We start from the raw sequence: 23,286 nt of genomic DNA, 5'->3' as shown, positions 1-23,286 counted from the left end.
AGAAGAAAAACTGTCCCTTACTATGGTCTCCTTTCAGGTGCTTGACCGATCTAGTACAGTATGGACCATGTATTTCATGTTAGGGACCATTAATCAAGAGAGATTCTATTGTGAAGACCCTCCCCCTCCCTACTCCTGAATCTAGAACCCATAACTTCATTGCAGCAACCTAAGAACATGGTTATCTGAAAAAGTGATATCACAGCAACATTAAGGATATAAACTCGGGGTGATAGGGGAGCTGCTTTGTTATCTTCTCCCAATTAGCTGTACTGCAGCTGTTTGTTTCCTAGTTGTGCATCCAGGGCTTTACACTGATTATTCATTATTAGCATATCCCTCTCTTGTTGCCTGCAGCTCCCATTGCTCTAATCTCTCCAACTGCCTTTTCAGTTTGGTTTTATCCTCTTTGTGTGTTTGATACTTCCATTTTGGAGTCCCCTATGAATTTGATCATGGTTGAATTTATGCTAAAGAAACACAAAATAGCCAACAAAGAAAGACACAAAGCAGCCACATGGAGTACAGAGTAATTCCACCTTGAAGTTCTCTATGAATCACGGGCTGAAAGCTACAGGCCGAGTATATATACATTTTTGTTTCTGTGATGAAGAACAAAAATATCCCCACTTTGCAGTTCTCCAAAAAAATCAAAGGGTGACATTCAATCCTGTGCAGACATCTAGCACAGGGCCTATGCACCACTCAAATCCTATTCAAGGCTGTAAGTGGGGAATTTTACCCTAAAACCATAGCTTGGTTCAGTTTTGGTTCGGTTCAGTTTTGGTTCAGATTTATAAACATTTTGCATGTATCTGCAAACATTCACTTCAAACCATATTTTCAAATGTAAGTGCACTGCTTAATAAAATGCACGGCTTTTCGTACGAAGCACATCTAGGATGATAATAAAGCAGTAAATAAACTTCCAAACTATCAATGTTGCAGCAATTAAAATATTTACGTCTGACACAAGTTCTGATGAGTTAAAGACTTTCAACCCAATCCTGAATTAGTAGGTTCAAGCTATCCAAATGATTCTTGGAATAAAGTAACTCACCCTCTGCATTAGAGAGACAATGGCATCCACTGCTGCTGTCAGACTCTTTCCCTCTTATTACAGTTAACCAGGAGCATAAACACCATAATGAAGCTGAGCCCCTGAAAACTCACCAGGCTGTGCATAATTTCCACTCCAGCTGGATTCACTGTAAGTGCCTCATCATACAATTGCTTAGCCTCCTCCAAACTGCCTTTCATCTCTGCAAGTCTCCCACGCATGTACAGCACAGTGTGAGATGTGGGGAAAAGACTAGCTGCCTCCTGGATACAAAAGCCTGCTTCTTCGAGATGCCGTTGTTCCATAAAGAGTTCAGCTACAAAACAAAAACTACCATTAGTTTAAATAATTCAGTAACCTTTATACTTGTAATAATTACACTTTCTCCCTTAAACACATTAAATTAGAAGGTCTGGATCCTGCAAATGCTTACTATTATGGTTAGTGCTTACTACTGTGAGTAGCTCCATTGAATCGAGACTAATCTTAGCAGTAAGCATAGAGAAAGGTCTCAATTCAGGAAAGCATTCCTGGCAAACTTTAAGCACATCCTTAAAGTGCTGTCCTGAAAAGGGACAGACTTAAGTATGTACTTAAATGTTTTCTGAACTGGAGCTAAATATGTGCTGGATCTGGCCCTAAAAGAGCAGTATTAGTAGCTATGTAAGGCTATTGCCAAACAGATGGAAGGAAGGCAGAATAAGAAGTCATGGTTGTCTGGTGGGAGGTTTGACAATGTCAGAGTAATAGGATACATTTAACTGAGGGGGCAGTTTCCTTATTTAAAGGGGAACTCCAAACCTGATTTTTGTTAAACGGACTAATTTCTCTCAGTGAGTTTTCTGATTCTCTATAAAGGTCTATATTCTGTATATTATAAACATATTATATATTAAATGTCATATTTATTACTAAGAAACACAAGCATGCACTTGCCATGAAGACAGAGATCTTAAATGAAGTCACTAACTGAAAATGCGATTGTTTTGCTGTTTACTTTCCTCACCAAGTAGCAACTGTACTAATGCTTTTCTCGTAAAGAAAAAATGGAACAAGCATAGACTAATGCGCTTTACTGACACTAACAATTTGTTTGTTAATATAAACACGGAACAAGATTTATTATGAACTAAATCCAACTCCTAATATTCTGAAAAACCTCAAAAAGGCTTCACAACAGGACATTCAGATTTCATTGAGCCATGTATTTGAAATGGGAGCTTCTAATATTAAAAACAAATACAGTAGTTCTCATTACTGCCACCAGGGAAAAGCAGCCTCAGTTTCTTTGTTCTATCACCTGATCATGTTATCTGTGCTAATCAGCTGTGGAGGCTGCTGGACTCATTTCTGTATTCATTCCATATTATAGTAAGCTGCAGCCTTTTAAAAGCTTGGTTCAAAATTTTCAAACTCAGGTGCTAAAGGGAGGCAACTGATTCCGTATTTCAACACCGATTTAAATGGCCAGATTTTCAGAGGCAATGAATAACTTCAACTACAAGAGAAGTCAACGGGAGCTGTTGGGGCTCAGCACTTCTGAAAATTAGGTGTCGAACCTTTAGACACCCTAGTCTGAAAATACTGTCCGTAGCTTGTTGGATGACACAGATGCTTCAAGGGATTGGTAAGGAGATACAGAGCTTTCTGTCTGCATGTGAACAGATCAAAAATACATCACAGGTTGGTAGTAACCAAAAGTTATTGCCATCTGAAGGCTGTTCCATGGCCTATCTGAAATAAGATTATGGCCTCAGTCTACATTGCAAGTGGCACTTATTAGCAGACTCCGAGTGGTCAAATAAGGAAGGGATACAATTTCTGACTCCCATCTAAACCCTGAGGGTGGTCTTTCCAGGTCATGGGTGGGACACTGGAGAAGCTTGCACATAGTTGGCCATGCCTGAGCTGTATGTAGATAAATGATGCCATTCTCCAGGGTTATCAATATTTCTCCTTTCATAAGCAAAACATTCAGCTTTTAAAAGGAGTTCACTTTTTAAAAGAGGCTCATATACTCTGAAAAGTTCTGTGTAATATTTGCAGGAAAGAAACTGCATGCTTAACCAGAATAAAATCTCGGCATATACTTCCTTCCCAAGGCTCCAGGAGGATGCAGATATCTCATTAAGCTGAGGACATGCTGAACCTTATTCCAATTTTGTGGGCAGGCAATATTTTACTTGCTCTTCCCAAAGCGAACAATGTTTTCCTGCCAAGTGTTGCATGGCAGCTGAGGATGTGCATATGGTAACAATGCTGACTTGGGTATGCAAAGTAACAATTCACAGCCTGAAGAAAAATACATTGTTTGCTAGCACAGAAGTATGAAGCAGCACAAGACCAGGGATGAAGTTAATGGGAGTTTCACCACTGATTTCGATGGGGTCAGGATTTTACCCCAGTTATTAAGGGCCAACACCTGCACTCAGCTAGGAATAAGTTGCCAGCAGTAACATCCTTTAGGTTTGCAGGGAGGAAGAGGAGCACCCAGCACCTAGAAGACCTTGATTCAATAAACTACTTAAGTGTCTAATTTAAAGCACTTGAGTAGAACCACAGAAATAATTTGAAGTTAGGCACATGCTTAAGTACTTTTCTCAGTCGGGACCTGAATGAGGATAACAACAGTGGAAATACTGCATATGCATATTACCATCTTAGTTGCTCTGCTACCAACCAAAACAAAATGCAACTCAGACCATATAAGGTAAGAATGAAGGTCAGAAGGGAAGAATGTGAGATTACTTACAGCCTGTAACACAAAGTATGCAACGTGAAGAGTACTTATTCTTCCTTTTAGCTGTGCCTGTGTGTCTGTAAATCCTTGCAGTAATCACAATTATTAAAACAACTTGGAATATAAGTAAGATACACAAATTGTATTTTATGGTATGGTAATGTAACATATTAAACTTCAGTCCATTTCTTTGCAGGCTCAAAAGTCAAAAGATGATTTAAAGGTGTGGGAAGTTAATTTCCACGAAGAAAGAACAACATTGGACAACATCCAACTCTGTACCTTGTTTTTCTTTTTTAACAGATCGATTAAGAATAAGGACCTTCCTGACAGAAGCACAACGGAAGTGCTTTTGGGTTGGAGAAGCAAGTAAGGAAAGGAAAGCACCCAGCCAACTAAAAGATACCAAGGGAAATATTTTAGGTTTACATGTTTCCTAGAAATTTATTTTACACTTCTATTAGTCATTCATTCTATTTACAGATGAAAAAGATACATTTATAATCAAAATTGAAAAACCAAGGAGTCATTTAATCTACCTGGTTAATGCTCCCACCCCTTCACCATTATACTAAATATTGCCCTAGTATTGCCACATTAGCACAGTCCAACACATAGGATCACAGAGCATGCTCCCTTGCATCATCTTGCTTTCCATACATTTCTGACTGGTTACTTTGTTGGTACACTGGCAAGCCCCTAATAGGCAGCTCTATTTGGAAAAGATGCAACACCAGGTACATGCCCCAAAGCAGTCCAGGGGGTTGCTCCTCAGATGGAGTGAATAGAGTAAGATGGTAGATGTGATCTGCATTTCCTTACTTGTGAAAGGTTCTTAGTTTCAATGAAGTCATGCAGGAGTGTTAAACTGCTGGACTGAGGAATTACTCTTCCTTCTGTGTTATTTACAGCTTATGATTCCAAACAGGCTATATCCACTGGTATGGACACAGTATATTTCTCACAGCACAGCTATAAGTTTGACAGCTCCAATGTCAATCATCCTCATAAAGGCCCAATAAGAACAATGTAGTTGCGCCATATTAAACTGGGCTAAATGACCAGGGGTTCTCAGAGTGCTTCACAGTGAGACTACGTAAAAGAAAGATCATTTCAACCACTGCCTCTTCTACCAACCTCCCAGGGCCAACAGCAGCAACTGCTACCATGGACAGTTATTAGGAAGAATTCAGGAATTTTTAACAAGGCTGTGTCTGGGTGGATTGAGAGGGAAAAAACAACCCTGCACTGCCTCCTTTCCCTCTGCTTTTGAAGCCCAATCCTGCATCCACTGAAGTCAATGGGAACAGTTACTTCAATGGGTGAAGAATTGGCCCCTTAATCTCTTCTTCCCATTTGCTCTGTTCCTTTCTCTCCTTTGTTCCCCTGCACATGTTGCCCAGCCACCTATCCCTTTTCTCCCCTGCTCCTGTGGACACTCTTCTCTCGCTAGTGGCTCCAGACACCTCTGACAACATTCTGTAATCACTATTTCCACTGGTCGCTCCAGTCTTAATCCTGGGTTTGGTGTGAGAGGCGGGTTCACATAGCCTTTCTTATGTAGCAACAACCCTGAATAGGCTGGCTCCACCTCCTTGCTTCCAGCCATTTCCGCTGGCATCCAGTCTCATTTACATTTAGTTGGAACCAAGGAAAGGCGCCAACATCAAACCACCTACCAGCAGCAAATACTCTGCAGACCACACTTTGAGAACTTCTGCCTTAGACTCTCTAGCTGTTTAGTTCTTTGACAGCATCCTGTTAAATAGTTCATCTAAATAGAATAATAGCCATTTCTACATCAAAGAGCAATTAAGAGTTTAGTGCTGGACCTTAAACTATGACTTTATTCTGGGGCATGTGCGTGTTTCAAAGTGGTATAAAGAATGATTCTCCCTGTCACCAAAGAATCCTTTTCACAGAGGTAGGAACAATGGGAATTCTATCCAAAGGAACAAAAGATACTTCAAGTGACTTTCTTAATGTGATCCACCCAGAGCAAAATCTCAATCCTTCTGAAGTTTGAACACATTCACTGGTATCGGAGATGCAATGTTTAACTCTGACAGCTGCCCCAAAGCTGATTGCACCATTCCATTCTGTGTGTCAGCTGGATCTGAAATACTGATCTAAGCATCATCTGCATAAACAATACCGCTGCAAACTACAGTGCTTAAATAATGCTACAAATACCACACAGTAAAATGACCATGGGGGGAAGCCTTGGGGGACCTCCTCTCCCCATACTGTAAGAAGATGACAGTTCCTACAATTATATGTGGTCATATATTTTCTGTTCCACTGAATTCATTTGTTTTCAGAAGCTGTTGGCATTTGGTACCTCAACAGCCCGTGGCCTTGTAGAGAGAGCCACTTCTTTGCTTATGCTTTCATCAGTGATTAGTCTCTTTATTGCCCCTGAAGAGAGATCTTTTTGCTTCTGTAAGACGACCTTAACGTTTAATCATCAACCAATCCTGTCTGCCATTATCACATTATTATGCACAGGGCTGAGGATTCAGGGGCAAGTTAGCCAGAGGATTCTCTGGGATACATCCTAAACCTAACCAACTCATTTGATACAAAATGTATATGCTGGGAAGGTGGAGAGGGTGAAATCATCATGTATTCCCAAGCCAGCTGCAGAAGCAGAGCCTAGCTGCTTATTTCTTTGAACCCTGATAATTGATTTAGATTCTCAAGGCTGTCTTTGCAAGGAAAAGGGCTAGAAAATACCTGTAAAATGGAAACTGAGGGAGTGACATACATTTCTTATTTCAAAAACAATAGGGTGCTTGGTCACAGGCTACACAGGGCCCAAAGGATGACTCAGCAACTTTGTTTACAAAAGTTGCATAATAATGACACAGAGTTATGTGTATATGTCACAGAGAATGACACAGAGTTACAACAGGTCACTTGTCATACCAATGGTTGCCAATGTGGAGTCCCTGTGGGGATCTGCCATGGGTCATGCATGGTCACCAAGTGAAATTAATAGGCAGCAGATTTAAAACAAACAAAAGGAAGTATTTCTTCACACAACACATAGTCAAACTGTGGAACTCTTTGCCAGAGGATGTTGTGAAGGCCAAGACTATATAACAGGGTTCAAAAAAGAACCGTCTGCCCGAAGCTGGGAATGGGAGAGGGGGGATGGATCACTTGGTGATTACCTGTTCTGTTCATTCCCTCTGGGGCACCTGGCCTTGGTCACTGTTGGAAGACAGGATACTGAGCTAGATGGACCTTTGGTCTGACCCAGTATGGCCGTTCTTATATTCTTATGATCTGTCCCATAAGCCAGGGCTGGAATGTGCCAGAACAGTATTCTGGCACTTTTGCTGCATGGAGGATGCCATTTTGTTCTCAAAATGGCATCCTCAGCACAGCATGAGCTCACACGCACTGTGCGTGAGAGATCATGTTGGCGGGGACGTTCCCATGCTGGCAGGTGCATTCTGGTAGTAATGCAAACAAAAGGGGTCCAGGACAGTTAGGTGCCAAAGGGGTCCTTGGAAAAAAAGGTTTGGAAACCACTTCTCTATACTATGGCTCATTCCAAACAAAGCGGTTGCAAAATGTACCAAAGAGCCATATTAAACTTAGGGGCAAATCCTTTAAGTGAGCACGTAATGACCGTCATTTTGGCCGACACATCGTAGGTTGTACTGGGAACCTCCAGAGCCAAAAGCATCAGTCGCTACAGTTTGAGCTAAAAATGTACCTGTATCTGGGGGCTGTAACACACACACTCTGTGGATCAGTATGGCGCAGAACACTCACTGACCAGAGGTTGTATGCACATAAGACCAAAAAGCAGGAGAGCTGTCAAAGTCGTGCTGTGTGGGGGCAGCCAAGGGCAGTCTGCCTGGAGAGGCCCTGCATAACTGGCCCACATTGAACCACTGCTCCATGGCAGGATGGAGGCAGGGCAAAGATGGTCGAGGGCCACATGTCCACACATGATGCAGACCCCAAGCAGGGTCAGTGCAGTGGTCCAAATCCACTACTAAGGCCAGGGACATCCAATTACTTTTAAATAGTAATTATTTTTTAATCATAACATAATTAACCTGTTGAACTCACTGCTAAAAGACTTCATTAAAGCTAAGAGCTTAAAATGATTCTAAGAAAGATCAGACATTTATATGGATAAGAACATCCACAGTTACATTATACAGGGTAAAAATGTACACAGAATATAAACTGTCATGATGTAGGGCAGAAGCCATACACTAACTGATGGCAGGAAGAAAGTTCTCCTATGGGCAGGGTGTTTTTTTTTTTAATTATAAGATTTTTTGCACCTTCTCCTGAAGCATCTGGTAGTGGCTGCTGTCAAATACAGGACACTGGAGTAGCTGTACCACTGGTCTGATCCTGTATGACAATTCCCAAGGTCCTATGATCAGGAGTGTTTTCCACAGCTGGCATGTGAAAATGTCCTGCTTTTTTCATAAGTGATTTGTGTGTGCACCTTATTCCCATCTAAGGCCCTGATCCTGAGAGATGCTGACCAACTGGGAGTTGCAGGTGGTCTATACCTCTCAGGTGTGGCCCTAACTCTGGAACTCTCTTTAGCCATCATCTGCGAGGCACCAAGCCATTACCGTACCTTTTACTGGTGGACGCTGAAGATTTAGTTTATGTAATTTTAATGTTCTTTTGCCTTCTTTCTAGGGGCTGGGTTTTGGAAAAAGTATAGGCATGTAGGATTTGCCACCTTCTATCAGATTACTGGTCCACAAAGTCCAGTATCCTGCTTTTGGCAGTGACCAATATCTGATGCCTCAGAGGAAGGTGAAAGAAATCCATAATGTGCAGAACTGACTATGAGGAGAAGAGTCCTTTTGGTTTCTCTGGGCTGTTTACAAGAGATGTTGGATGGAGGTAATGGCAAGACAGAGATGAACCCAACCATCCCCATGGTTCAGAGGTGTTTGCATTTGAGAGTTTAGCTCAGGCTCCTTTCTAAACAGACACTTGGCCTATGCTGGAGGAGCCTGGAGCAGGGTCTACTAAACTGGAAGACCTAGTGATACCAACGATGGCTTCCTTCCTTCAACAATAACATTTCACAGGGAACAAGGGCACCTCACATTATTGCTCCTTCCATCCAGATTCAACATGAAATGTAATCCACACCTCCTATTAAACATTCCAGGCTAGGAGAGTAAATACTATGGGGCAGCCTTCCTTATTGTGAATCTTTGTTCAGCTGCATACTTGCTTTGTAGTAAATGCTCTGATGTTAAGCATAAGTCTTCTTCCCCCTCTCCCAGGTTCCAGCTTCTTGTATTTATCTAGTTTATGTGACTGGAAAGAACACCCAGCAAACCTGCAGCATTTTAAAAGCTCAAGAATTCAAGTAATGAATGGGCAATTCTAAAATTTCAAAGCACTTTTTGAAACAAAAATATTTAAACTGCTTCAGCAGCTGCTACCACATTGTAGGATAATGGCTGATCCTCGATATCTCACCAAAGCTGGTAAAGAAATCTTACAAATCTTAAACAACTTCAGCAACAACGCAATGTTTGAGGGGGCTTAGGGTCATTGCAAACTAAGGAGAGAAAGCGTCTAAAACACTTGTGCAAACAGCACTAATGTGAGTACTACTGGTTGATCTGCATGGCATTACACAAGAATATTTGGAGAAAATAGGCCACGCCCTTTCCTGTCCCCTCCATCGTTCCATTTCCTGCCGTAGCATCTGTGATGTGGCTGTGTGGATCCTGGCCCGTCAGGGCTGAGGATGCCAAGCCTTAGCCCCGCAACACTTTCTTGTGGAACAAGGTCCATCTCCTCTAACGTAGCTCCTGTTTCCCAGGAATTGGCCCATAATAAATAAAATTAAAAGCATTTTGTGAAGGAAGAAAAACCTTCTACTGTAGATAAGGCCAGGGAGCAGATGTTTTCCATTAGCTAACTGTGCCATTCTGCATTGGCTCTCCTCACATTTATGGCACATTCACTGTAATATTTGTAAAGGGTAAATTGCTGAAATGTTTACTGAGTTAGAAAGTGGCTCTCCCAAACTCACCACATTCTGATGGGGGTGGAATAATTCTCCTAGTAATTTCTTTTTAAGTGTATCTCTGAAAAAAATCATCTAGAGATCTACCTGCTAAAATTTGTAGATTGTGTTTAGCAGGCATCTAGCCAATCCCATATCAAATTATAAGAGGTACTTTGCTGTGAGTAGCCATATTTGGTAAAGTACTGGGTTAGGCAAGAAGCTAATTGTTAGATTAAGAGTGCTAGTAATGGCAAACAAACTGGACATTGTAGTCAAAAGAAAAGCATAAAATAATATAGCCACACAGGTTGAAGTAACAGAGCTCTGCTTATTAAGACAGTCTTGCAGTATTCAAAGGCTAGTATGCAGATAAGGCACACAGTTATTAGTAGCCCGCATCAAAACCACAAAGTTCAGAGTAGAAATAGCTCTACAGAACAAAGATATTTGAAAGTTTTAAAACATTGCTTTTCTGTGTTAACACGTCACTCTGACACAAAAGCCATCTTGTTGAAAGGATTCAATAAAACTCAAGGTGAGGCTCAACCCTAAACCTGAACTTTAATTTTTTTAGTTGTTCCCTTTGCAGAATAACCACTTTTATGTTTTCAAAAAAAGATGAAAAAGAGCACTGACAAGATATTAACAGGGAAAAGCTGGTGAGAACATTCCTTAGGCCAGATTTCTTTCTGCAATGGATTAGCAGCCCTATAAAAATTAACTTCTCAGATCCCTCTTTCAGAATACACGTTTATACACCCACAGTGACTGGCAAATAGAATCGTAGAAGATTAGGGCTGGAAGAGACCTCAGGAGGTCATCTAGTCCAAGCCCCCGCTCAAAGCAGGACCAACACTAACTAAATCATCCCAGCCAGGGCTTTGTCAAGCCGGGCCTTCTAAACCTCTAAGGATGGAGGTTTCACCACCTCCCTAGGTAACCCATTCCAGGGCTTCAACACCATCCTAGTGAAAAAGTTTTTCCTAATATCTAACCTAGACCTCCCCCACTGCAACTTGAGACCATTTCTCCTTGTTCTGTCATCTGCCACCACTGAGAACAGCCTAGCTCCATTCTCTTTGGAACCTCCCTTCAGGTAGTTGAAGACTGCTATCAAATCCCCCCTCATTCATCTTTTCTGCAGACTAAGTAAGCCCAGTTCCCTCAGCCTCTCCTCATAAGTCATGTGCCCCAGCCCCCTGATCATTTTCATTGCCCTCCGCTTGACTCTCTCCAATTTGTTTACATCCCTTCTGTAGTGGGAGCCCCAAAACTGGACAAAATAATCCAGATGTGGCCTTACCAGTGCCGACTAGATGCGAATAATCACTTCCCTCGATCTGCTGGCAACACTCCTACTATGCAGCCCAATATGCTGTTAGCCTTCCTCTCCCTGGCAACAAGGGCACACTGTTGACTCATATCCAGCTTCTCATACTATTCTGATGGTATTCATAGCTAGGGTTCTTAATAGTAAAAGTACTGCATACCATTTGCAAAGCACAGCAGGGGGATTACTTACAGCTTCCTCTGGTGTGGGGATGGGGCAGTATTTTTTAAAGTTATTATTAATTTATATTGTTTTGTAATAGTGACCTGAGGCCACTCAGATCAGAATTGGGCCCTCAATGTATTATCTGCTGTACAAACATAAAATAAAGGAAAATTTGAAACAGGGTGCATGTGCCCCTCCTCCAAGAAGGGGAAGTAATGTTTAATCAACTCTCAAAAGGGAAAGCCTGAGTGCAAACTGACTATCCTGGAAGAAGGAGTAGTCAGTTGGAACTTGTTGAAGGAGACTTTGAAAGGGGCAGCATGGACCTGGGTTCCCAAGAAGAACCAGACGCACAGCCTGGCCCGTGTTTCAAGACTGCTTTTAAACGCATGCTTAAGCCCCCTTCCTGAAGACAAATATTCTGCTGAACTGAGGCCCTGGTGAGGAGCTGCTTCTAGGACCTGCAGCATTTAGGCTTATTAATACAAATACCTTGACAGGACTGTTGACACCTTTAAGAAAAGCTGTTGCGCCAAGGACTAAGGCTTGTTATTAAAAACCCAGAATCAGACAAACCCCAGCTGCCTGAAGGCACGGGTATGCACTTGATTGTGTGCTGGGACCTTGAAGTGGCAATAGGCTGGGGGGAGGGATAGCTCAGTGGTTTGAGCATTGACCTGCTGAACCCAGGTTTGTGGGTTCAATCCTTGGGGGGGCCATTTAGGGATCAGGGCAAAAATTGGGGATTGGTCCTGCTTTGAGCAGGGGGTTGGACTAGATGACCTCCTGAGGTCCCTTCCAACCCTGATATTCTATGAAAACATGTACTTTCAAAGTTTCCAAGAGACTTAATCATTTATGGTAACAATTCCATTCTACTCAGGTTCCTATACCACACTTATCATATGGTAGCTGCACACCTTCCAAAGCTGCATAAAGCAACATGACTTGCATCTGTCAACTGTGATTCCCTTTCCTCCATTCCTTTCCCTCTTGGGATTTGTACCCATAGATATAATCTGAGGGCTATTATGTTTGATGTCTCTACGTGCTTGTTAGCAAAGGCAAGGTTGAAAAGCTGCTTCATATACTTGGAGCGGAAGGTGGAGAGGTTTGGGTTAGTTCTTAATTTTTGCAGGAGTTCATTCCACAGTCTTGGACTGAACCCCAAGAAAGCTGTCACCTGCAAAGATGAGTTTACCCTAGTGGTAGACAGGTCCACTGTGCCTGAGGAGTTGAGGATGGTTTGCATTATGGAGCATGAGGTGGTATTTAGGATCGATTTGTCCCTTAGTTGTTTGCTTTGGTTAATGAAATTGTAGTCTATTATGAAGAAAAGGACTGTTTTAGTAAGGCACATATTAATATGGGACAGATTGGGGACTGGATTTGTCCAGGAGATCCTAGTCTGCAGAGGATGTGTCCAGGAGATCCTGGTCTTCAGAGAGGCGAGGGGATCCCAGGCTCTGGGGGCAGGTGTCCCAGGGGATATTGGGCTCTGTGTAGTGGTGCAGTGTGTGAGGCAGGCACAGGGGAGATGCTGTGGGAGCCCCCAGGATTAGCTTGCTGCACTCCTGCCCCTGCACTCAGCACCTCAGCTGCCACAGGGGGAAGAGCCCAGGGGAGCTGCAGCCCCAGCGCCGCCCAGCACAGAGCAAGAGCAGGTGCCTGGGAGCAACCAGCGGCACTGCAGAGCAAGCTGCCAGACGGCCTGGGCATTAAGGACGCCAGAGTCTGCTGGGACGGGGCTCGGATAAGCCATGGATTTAAACGTTGCCTAAAGGTCAGTGAGAGCTGAGGTGGGGCCCCAGGGGCAGGTACATCCCTTCCATAAGTGTAGTTTGACTGCTGTATTTGGGGAGTCGGGGGGGCGGGGAGGAGGCAGCGTGTGCGCGCTGAAGCCAGTTCTCCTGACTCACTGGCTCTCCCCCCCCCCCACCTGGAGTGATACCTGGGCTGCTGGTGCTGTGGGGGACAGCTTAACGGGGGTGAGGGGCAGCTGTGGGGCGACCTGTGGGGCTGCCCCCGGAGCACAGGGAGCTGCAGCCACTCAGGCAATTCAGACACACACTGCCTCTCCCCATCCCATCCCCCTTCCTCTCCCCACTGTCCTCTGCCCCCCCCTTCATCCCCTTTCCCCTTCTCTTCCCCCTGCCTCTTCCCCCACCCGTCCCCCATTCCCCTTCTCTTCCCCCTTCTTCTTCCCCCACACCTCCCTCCCTTCCCCCGCCCCGGCCGCAGACCGAGCATAGCAGCTCGGCATTCCCAGAAATTGGGGGTGGGGGACAGTCGCACGTGACCCTCCCCTGTTTGGGAGGAGCAACGCCTCCACAACTATGTCCATCCCCTCCCTGTCTCCCGACACTGCAACTCCCACCCCTGAGCTGGGTTCCGTCTGCCAGGAACAGGACTCATCTGCCACCTGCAGAGCTCGGGCTGGGAACGGTAGCCACACACAAAGCCTGCCGGCCCTGGCTGAACAGGGGCTAGCGCTGATGATGGGGCACTCCCTGCTCTCAGCCACCCCAAAGGCAGGTTTCTTTTGTTAAAAGTGGAGGGGCCATGATGCCCACTCCCAGCTTGCGGTGCCCCTGGGCCCCCAGACCCTCCAGCTGTCCTGGGTGGCACACCCTGGTGGGCAGGGACACAGGCAAGGAGCTGCTCTCAGGCACCCCAGACTCCCACCCGGAGCAGGAGGAGGGTCCAAGGCTCCCCACAGTGACCTGGGCTCCCTCTGTGGCTCTGGCCCGGCTCCAACTTCTGGCCTAGCCAGGGGCGGGGCCTCAGAGGGTAGAGGAGGAGCAGGAGGTGGGGCCATTGTTCTGGCGGTCCTAAGGGTCCCCAAATTGATCAGGGACCCTGAGCACAGGCCTGTGTGTTAATCCAAAATATTTGGCTGCAAGAAGCCTGAAATTCAACTAGTTTGACTTTTGGTCTCCATAGTGCCACTGTAGATATGTATAAATGTGTTGACAGTTATTCATTAACACTATACCCATATTTTCTGTCTGTAATGCCCAATCAACCTTAATAGTTTCTTTTTAAAGAAGCCCTTATAAACAAATCTTTGATAAAGGTTCTCTCATTCATAAGAAGCAGTTTCATTTAATCAGTAAACACAAAGGCTGGTCTGTTGTAAAGCCTATTAGACATTTGTTGAGCTAACTCCAACCCCTCTTTCGGCCACATACTGTCAAAAGCAAAATACTTTTAAAAATTAATTAATTGATTCTCATTCTTTATGAATGGCACCATGGGTGAAATCCTGACTCCACTGAAATCAATTGGGAGTTTTACTAGGATTTCATCCCAGGTCTCTATCTACATTTGGGGTTTAAGACTCCCAGGAATGTGATATGTAAATGACTGATGCAACTGATGTCACCATTCACACAAATAGATGCAATAGCTCTTTGTTTACACATAAGTATGTAAACGTATAAACCCAGATCACTCTCAGATTTAAGATTACATACACAACAGACTGCTTAATCCCTTCCAATAACTATGATGCAGATGAGATGGGAGAAGATTATTGGTATGGCCAAACTACCAATGCAATGGATTTTAACTTTTAAGATGTCTACCTCCACTGTATTTGAAGTTTCTGTAGCCCTTGACACAAACATAACATCCTATAATTTAGCGGCCTCATCTTGCAATCTTTTTATTGTGCAGGATAGTGAGGGTTTACAGGATAAAACTTTAGATATGAAGGGAAGATTGGACTGGTTTTTAAGTTCTGCATAGGGACTAATAGCAAAAACACGGAGACGTACCAGCTTGGAGCCAGATTTGTTCCAGAGTTGTCCAGAGTTGCATGGGTCCTTGCCTCAGGGCAGTATTCTGCACAGTTACTTCAGATAGGGCCTGCTCCAGTCGTGAAGCAGCAACAGAAGAGGCGCGCTGTGAGCCTAAAAACCAAACAACGATGAATGTACAATCCACCATTTTCCCTTGGCTAATGAAAGACCGTGGTCTGATTCTTCCCTCCACTGTGCCAGCTTTATGCTAGTGTAACTCCAATGACTTCAAACTGTTGGAACAGAATGGAGATTCGGACCCTGCAGCTTTTTACTTTGTAACAGATTAATTCAATTTTCAGACCCCTCGATTACTCAAGGGCTGCAGCTCAAAACAAACAGATTAGGGGCTGGTCTACACTGGCATTTTGCAGCGCTGCAACTTTCTTGCTCGGGGGTGTGAAAAAACACCCCTCCAAGAGCCGCAAGTTTCAGCGCTGTAAAACGCCAGTGCAGAGAGTGCCCCAGCGCTGGCCTTGCCAGTGCAGACTAGCCCTGAGACACAGACAGTAATTTTACAGAAGTCTGCTTAGCAACCTCAAGGAAGCAACAATATTTTGCTCATCTGGAAAGGAGAATTCCCAAATCAAATCTATTGTAAAATACTCACTGATAATCAGATTTATTTACAGAGACACTGTCAAACTACAAATTATGGACTATTAATAAGAAATCTTGGTAAAATATTACAAACTTGGTTAGAACAATTTGCCTAGCATGTAAATTTCAAGTAACATCAATATCATTCCACTGGTTTAGACACCTGCTTGATTTTTCTTTTAACCTTGGGCAGTGGAAAAATCTCAGAGCTTTGACTACATTAACCTTTAATATGTCCTATACTATTACGTAAGCATAATACATTTAGAATTTCCATCTCTGCAAACAGAATACTATATCAAACATTGTTCCTTAAAGAAGTGCATGGACAGAGTGCCCATAGGTTTCCAGAGCCGGGCATGAGCAGGATCATGTGCCCATGCATATTACGGAGTACCAGGATGCCTATCACCTAAGAAAAGGTTACTAAATGGGAGGAAAAATAAACCTGATCCGAAATCAGAGTTTGGTTTTAAGCTTCTAAAATAATGTCAAGAAAGTAGGTAAATGTGATTAAGGCTGAGAATACTTCCCCAAAGAGCTGCTCTGACAGAAGCTGTTGCCCAGACAACATTATTCCTGAACACACTGTTCAGTATTGACCTTGCAGACCCAATGATTCTAGGGTTATACCCTGTCTTGGCTTGCTGGAGCCACATGGTTGGGGCAGTGCAGGCTTTGTTACCTAGAGACATTCCACCAGGATGGTTCGGGGCAATGGAGGAGACAGATGGGTACAAAACCTGTGGTAGGCATACACTGCTGGCTTTTTAAAAGGAACTGCTTGCATTCCCAGCAGAAGTGTGCTGCACACATGTTGCCAAGCCACACTCCCTTGCCAGCAGACCACGATCCACTGGGGCTGCAGAGTGCCAACAGGCACAGCAGCCTGATCCCCCGTCTAGTGCTCTCATGAGCACAGAGTTGGAATCCTGCCCTACTCGGTGGATGTTGCTGGGTGGAAGGCGAGTAAGATGCTCCCTATGCCCATTTGCCTTCTAAGACACCTATGCAGCACAGGGCAGGATTTGGCCCATAGCTTTTATATAACTCAGAGCCTGTGAGACATAAATGTCCGAGGATAATCCAAACACACAACTGGAAGACTAGCACTGCTGTGGGACATATTTGTTCCATTATCTCACTGCTGAGTGTCATTCATTTTAAGCAGCAAAACTTAAAAACAGTCCTGTAATGCTTTTGGTGCATGCACCCTCTACAACTCACTTTAAAAATGTAAAAAGAAAAGGAGGACTTGTGGCACATTAGAGACTAACACATTTATTGGAGCATAAGCTTTCGTGAGCTACAGCTCACATGCATCCGATGAAGTGAGCTGTAGCTCACGAAAGCTTATGCTCAAATAAATTGGTTAGTCTCTAAGGTGCCACAAGTCCTCCTTTTCTTTTTGCAAATACACACTAACACGGCTGCTACTCTGAAACCTTTAAAAATGTAATTGATCTCTTCCTAAATGCATTCTTTAAGTTCCTACATATTTTCAAAGACATTCCTGGTCTAATGTTCCAAAGAGACGACAATGTGGTAACGTAATAATTATGGCTTCAAATTATTTCGGGGTTTTTGATTCTGCAATCAATCTATCCTGATTCTTAAATTAGTGACCATTGTCACAGTATCTGAGTGCTTTAAAAACAGTATGCATTTATATATTTCTCTCCCAAGACTGTCTTTTTCGAAGCATGTTACTTAAAAAGCCGATTCCATGATTTATGGACCTGTTCTGATTACATGGACAGGGCAGACATGAGTCTGTTTCATTCACATCCCCAGAGCCTAGGGAAATCCTGATCTCCTTCTGAGACAGATCTGGGAGACTGCACCATTTCAGTGCAACTTTGGTATTCTGTTGAGGTTCAGGCTGTGCCATACAGGTGAACGCCCACTTATAAGCTAGTAAAGGATCCATCTATCTCAAAGCAGACTTTCTAGGCACATTGTTTCTCAGTTGTACTTCAAAAATATAGTTCTGTCTCTATCCCTACAATGTATTAGTTGGGTAGTTTCAAATAAAAGTAAAGCACGTGATTTGAGTTTGATCCTGCCAGCCACCGAGTTCCTCAACTTGCAAGGTAGTCAAAGGGAGTTGAGATGCTCAGCATCTTGCAGCACAAGGCTGTTAGTGTTTATTAAGCTGAGTGGCTTTTACATTTTCTTAATTTATAGTTGTTCCCTCTTCCATGCACACTTAACGACATAAGTGGATCATGGTAGATGCTATGATAATACAAATAATAAACATTAATAAGTAGAGATTACAAAATCATTTCCTCTGCAAGTGTAGGATATAGTCTCCTGCCAGAAGAAATACCCACATATTAAGCTCACGTATCCTTGATCTTAGACAGAAGGCAAGAGAAGTGCAAAACTGTCTTTTTCAATAGAAGCGTAAATCTTACGTAAACTCGAACAAAAAAAGCACTGAAATCCCACACCTCAGAATTTTAATTTCATGCTCCAAAACATGAAGATGTTGGAGTAATACATTATTACATCAATTAGTTATTTACTCCAGTGTCTTTTTTTAACAGCTTCACTAGACAGAACATAAAGTCTACATCTTGCAGTAAGCTCTCCTCACATTTGGAGAAAGAATCATAAAAATAAGAAAATTGTTTTTACTCATTGCATAAGTCATATAAATGTATCTAGAGAAGTTATAAAGCATTGTTCTAAGATCATCGTGGGACCAAGAATCAAGTTTAGTATCTGTCTGTGAAAAATCAGTCAGTGGGGGAAAATCAAAATGGTACCACAAGTCAGAAAAAGAATGGAACAGCAAGGCACCTGATTGGGCTCAGTGAATTTAATTAGGAGCATTGCTCCAGTCAGAAGGAGCTGAAGAAAACAAGGAGCAGCTAACGTTCCTGGCAGCAAAACTAAGGCCATGTCTATGTTAGGAAGCTTACAGCGGCACAGCTGTACCAATGCAACTGTGCTGTGGTAAGATCTCCCGTGTAGCCACTCTGTGTTGATGGGAGAGAGCTCTCCTGTCGACATAATTAAACCACCCCCAATGAGAAGCGGTAGTATCTCCTGCCGACATAGCGCTGTCCACACTAGCGCGTCTACCGGTATAACTTACGTCACTCTGGGCTGTGTTTTTTCACACCCCTGAGTGACACAGTTATACTGACAAAAGTGCTAGTATAGATACAGCCTAAAATTCTAGCATAGAATAATCTCATTGTGGGGTATAACTGAAAGAGAGGATGGTGTCAAACAATCTGAATAATCCTCCCTGCAGTGAAGATTCCAGAGAGCGAAATGACTGAACATTACCATTCCACTGCAGTGTATTCCCAGGGGATTTCTGCAAGGAAACTAGAGCCTGCTCCAGATTGATCCAAAATCAAGGCAATCAGCACCAGTTACAGCTGAGGGTGCTGATTGCCTTCCACCTATGACTAAAGGGACCCAACCTAGGGCACTGAGCCCAGCAGCCTCTCTCCCCCTTCTTCACATGGGGAAGAAAAAGAAGCAGACTTTGGAAAGCCCAGATCTCTGGAACTCTTTCTCCAAATCAGCCAGGGTTCATGGAGTAAATCAGGTCTTTGCAGCATCACCCACCCTCCACATTGGGAGCAACAGCAGCCGCCACACGCCATGAACTTTGAAACTTGGACTTTGGAGAGGAAGGGGAAAGGGCTCCCTGCCTATAGATGGACTGTACACAGCACAGGTCTTGTGAGTGTGAAAGAAAGCGCTGAAATCATCTCTGGAGATTGGCATGGCTCAAGGGCGTGCCAGTGATGCCCCTTTCCCCTGATAATGTGGCAGCCACAAAAGTGATTTCTGGAAGGAAAAAAGAGCATGGATTTAGAAAGATCCCAAATCAGAGCTCCTTCCACAAGGCAGTCAGCATCAGTTACAGTGGAGGGTGCAGGGGTTAATTCGACCTAGTTTTCTCAGGTTAGACAACAAAAATCGAGCCATACAACATTTAAAAAATTCAGTTTAAGTGACTTGCCCGAAGTCATGTACTGAGGCAATAGCTGAGATGGGACTAGAACCCAAGTCTCATGAGTCCCTGCCCCTATCCATTGGGCTATAATGCCTCATTGCAAAAAGCCTGTTCTTTAAAACACAGCCATGGAGACTGCGTCCTTAACTCCCTTGTAAGTCAACTGAAGTAGCACACTCTTACATTAGTGTTGAATTTGACTTGTTCTCTTCAATAATCCAAATTCATACTGCAGGACCCTGCCTCATGCAGACAACGGAAAAGGGGATTTAAACAACGTATGGAGACTCATCATAGCAGAAGGTAATACAAGGAAATGGAATAAACAGATTAAAAATTACATGAATAGATGTGCACAGAATTGATAAGATTACAATGTTATAAATAGAAAAGGAGTACTTGTGGCACCTTAGAGACTAACAAATTTATTTGAGCATAAGCTTTTGTGAGCTACAGCTTACTTCAGCAGATGCAGTCGATGAAGTGAGCTGTAGCTCACGAAAGCTTATGCTCAAATAAATTTGTTAGTCTCTACGGTGCCACAAGTATCATAGAATCATAGAATATCAGGGTTGGAAGGGACCTCAGGAGTTCATCTAGTCCAACCCCCTGCTTAAAGCAGGACCAATCCCCAATTAAATCATCCCAGCCAGGGCTTTGTCAAGCCTGACCTTAAAAACTTCTAAGGAAGGAGATTCTACCACCTCCCTAGGTAACCCATTCCAGTGTTTCACCACCCTCCTAGTGAAGAAGTTTTTCCTAATATCCAACCTAAACCTCCCCCACTGCAACTTGAGACCATTACTCCTTGTCCTGTCCTCTTCTACCACTGAAAATAGTCTAGAACCATCCTCTCTGGAACCACCTCTCAGGTAGTTGAAAGCAGCTATCAAATCCCCTCTCATTCTTCTCTTCTGCAGACTAAACAATCCCAGTTCCCTCAGCCTCTCCTCATAACTCATGTGTTCCAGACCCCTAATCATTTTTGTTGCCCTTCGCTGGACTCTCTCCAATTTATCCACATCCTTCTTGTAGTGTGGGGCCCAAAACTGGACACAGTACTCCAGATGAGGCCTCACCAATGTCGAATAGAGGGGAACGATCACGTCCCTCGATCTGCTCGCTATGCCCCTACTTATACATCCCAAAATGCATTGGCCTTCTTGGCAACAAGGGCACACTGCTGACTCATATCCAGCTTCTCGTCCACTGTCACCCCTAGGTCCTTTTCCGCAGAACTGCTGCCTAGCCATTCGGTCCCTAGTCTGTAGCTGTACATTGGGTTCTTCCGTCCTAAGTGCAGGACCCTGCACTTATCCTTATTGAACCTCACCAGATTTCTTTTGGCCCAATCCTTCAATTTGTCTAGGTCCCTCTGTATCCTATCCCTGCCCTCCAGCGTATCAACCACTCCTCCCAGTTTAGTATCATCCGCAAATTTGCTGAGAGTGCAATCCACACCATCCTCCAGATCATTTATGAAGATATTGAACAAAAAGTACTCCTTTTCTTTTTGCGGATACAGACTAACACGGCTGCTACTCTGAAACCAGTGTTATAAATATATACACGAAGGGCTCAATGCTGCAAATGCACATGGGAGCAGCCCCAATGAATTCAACGAGCAAAGTTCACATACATAAATGCTTGTAAGGTCAGATCCTAAGCTTGTCATGCATTTTATCCATCTGAAGAGGATATATCTTAATCCTATACAATTTACTAAGAGGTGTATATTTAACACTGAAAGACATGGCACAAAATAAGTGGCTGTATTCTGCACGTGATATCCTTCTCTCCAAGGGTAAGTCTACACTGCAGCTGAGAGTGTAATTTCCATCGCAGATAGACATACCCACGCTAGTTCAATTAGAACTAGTGCACTAAAAATAGCAGCATAGCCATGGCTATCCAGACGGCATCACAGGTTAGCCACCCTGGGTACCATCTGCTGGACCCCCCAACCCCACTGAAGTGAATCGGAGTTGGGACCACTGAGCATGCACCAGCATCAGGCCTTGTAGTGAACACAAATTAACTGTTTCCTGGTCACTGTTTTTCTTTTTTTGTAATCAAGTGAGTGCTCTTGAGATAAACCCAATGATATACTTATAAGGGCAAAGATGGGAGAAGCCAGGAAAGTTCTCGCCTTTAAACTACCTGTTCTAAATGTTAACTATTTCTTGAGCCCCAGGGAATACAGCCATTCCTTCTCCTCTATAAATTTTCGAAAACTTTGCATCAAGTCAATGGCACTGTCGCTCTTTACAGAGCATGGTGTATGTGCTGAAGAGCTCTTTGATGGCTGCTGAGTCTGATGCGCAAGTGACGGTCCCATCCACAGGTAGGGCACACCCATGTGCTAGCAATGCTCTGAATCCGAGCAGTAGATTCTTTCCTCCTCTGACGCCAGTCATCACAAAGCTTGATCCAGTCCGCCTTGCAACACCTCACTCCATCTACAAGCTGGCTCCGCCAACCAGAGCAGTGTTCTGCACTCCTTTCCCAATCATCCACAGAGATTCCAAAGGATACGAAGTCATCTTTGCAAGCATCCTGAAATCTGCGCAGTGGTCAGCCTCTCTTTCTAGACCCTTTGCGAGCTTCAGAGTACAGCACATTCTTTGGGATCCTGGCATTTGCTTGACATGTCCAAGCCACCTGAGTCTTTTCTTACTAATCAACATTTCCATGAATGACATACGAGCACGACTTAACACTTCCACATTTGTCACCTTGTCTTGCCATCTTATTCAAAGAATTTTATGCAAGCATCTGATATGAAAGCTGTTTAGTCTTTTGGTATGTTTGGTGTAAGTCATCCATTTTCTGAGCCATACAGAAGAGTGGATAAAACATGTTTCATAAATAGAGATTTTCCTTTGAGTTGACAATTTGTTATTATTCCAGGCTCTATCTTGCAAAAGACCAATGTTCCTGGCTGCTTTGCCGATCCTACTAATGAGCTAAGCATCAAGATCTACACTGCCGGTAACAGTAGCAAAGGTAGGAAAACTGGTCAACAACATCTGGATGAATACCATCTAAGGTGATATCCGGAACTGGTTCTGAAGAGCCTTGGTGCATGAGAACAGTCTTCTTCAAGCTTATTGCTAGCCAATTTTTTTTTCATGAATCAGAGAATTTGGTAATAAGATGTTGTAGGACATCAACACTGTGAGCCACAGGGGCTGCATCATCTATAAACAACAGGTCCCTTATGATGATCTCCTTCACCATCGTCCTAATTCTGATCCTTGACATGTTAAACAAACCTGTGGTCTAATCATCTGTGGTGCTAAGACAGACACCTCTTGAACATCACAGAACGCATACCGAAGCAGGAATGAGAAGTAAATATTAAATAATGTAGGAGCCAGTATCCAACCCAGCTTCACTCCATTGTTGAAGTTAAACGAGTCAGACTCTTGATTTTCATCTATTACAGTTGCCTTCATGCTATCATGTAAGGATTTCACAAGGTTTAGCAATATAGGTGTACAACCAAGCTTCTTCAGAACTATGTAAAGCCCTGACCGATTAACCATGTCAAAGGCTTTTTGTTAAATCTATAAAAGCCA

The 23,286-nt window shown here is 43.5% G+C and overlaps 1 protein-coding gene across 8 annotated transcripts in view; it reads right to left on the bottom strand.

The window, feature by feature from the left end:
* Positions 1–23,286, bottom strand: part of TTC7A (tetratricopeptide repeat domain 7A) — a 279,526-nt gene that overhangs the window by 56,354 nt on the left and 199,886 nt on the right. For 7 of the 8 annotated variants that reach the window (XM_048842851.2, XM_075127149.1, XM_048842845.2 and 4 more), the window contains 2 exons: positions 15,097–15,231; positions 1,174–1,376 (listed from right to left, as the gene is read on the bottom strand). In XM_048842851.2, coding sequence (XP_048698808.2) covers positions 1,174–1,376; positions 15,097–15,231 — 338 coding nt within the window. Of the gene's footprint in view, positions 1–1,060; positions 1,377–15,096; positions 15,232–23,286 lie in introns of all 8 variants that reach the window. The other variant, XM_048842847.2, reaches the window with a different exon arrangement.

Source organism: Caretta caretta, chromosome 3 (genome assembly GCF_965140235.1).
Source record: "Caretta caretta isolate rCarCar2 chromosome 3, rCarCar1.hap1, whole genome shotgun sequence".
NCBI lineage: Eukaryota > Metazoa > Chordata > Testudines > Cheloniidae > Caretta > Caretta caretta.
Note: the sequence above shows the minus strand (reverse complement) of the source record. Positions and strands in the feature narration are given on the sequence as shown.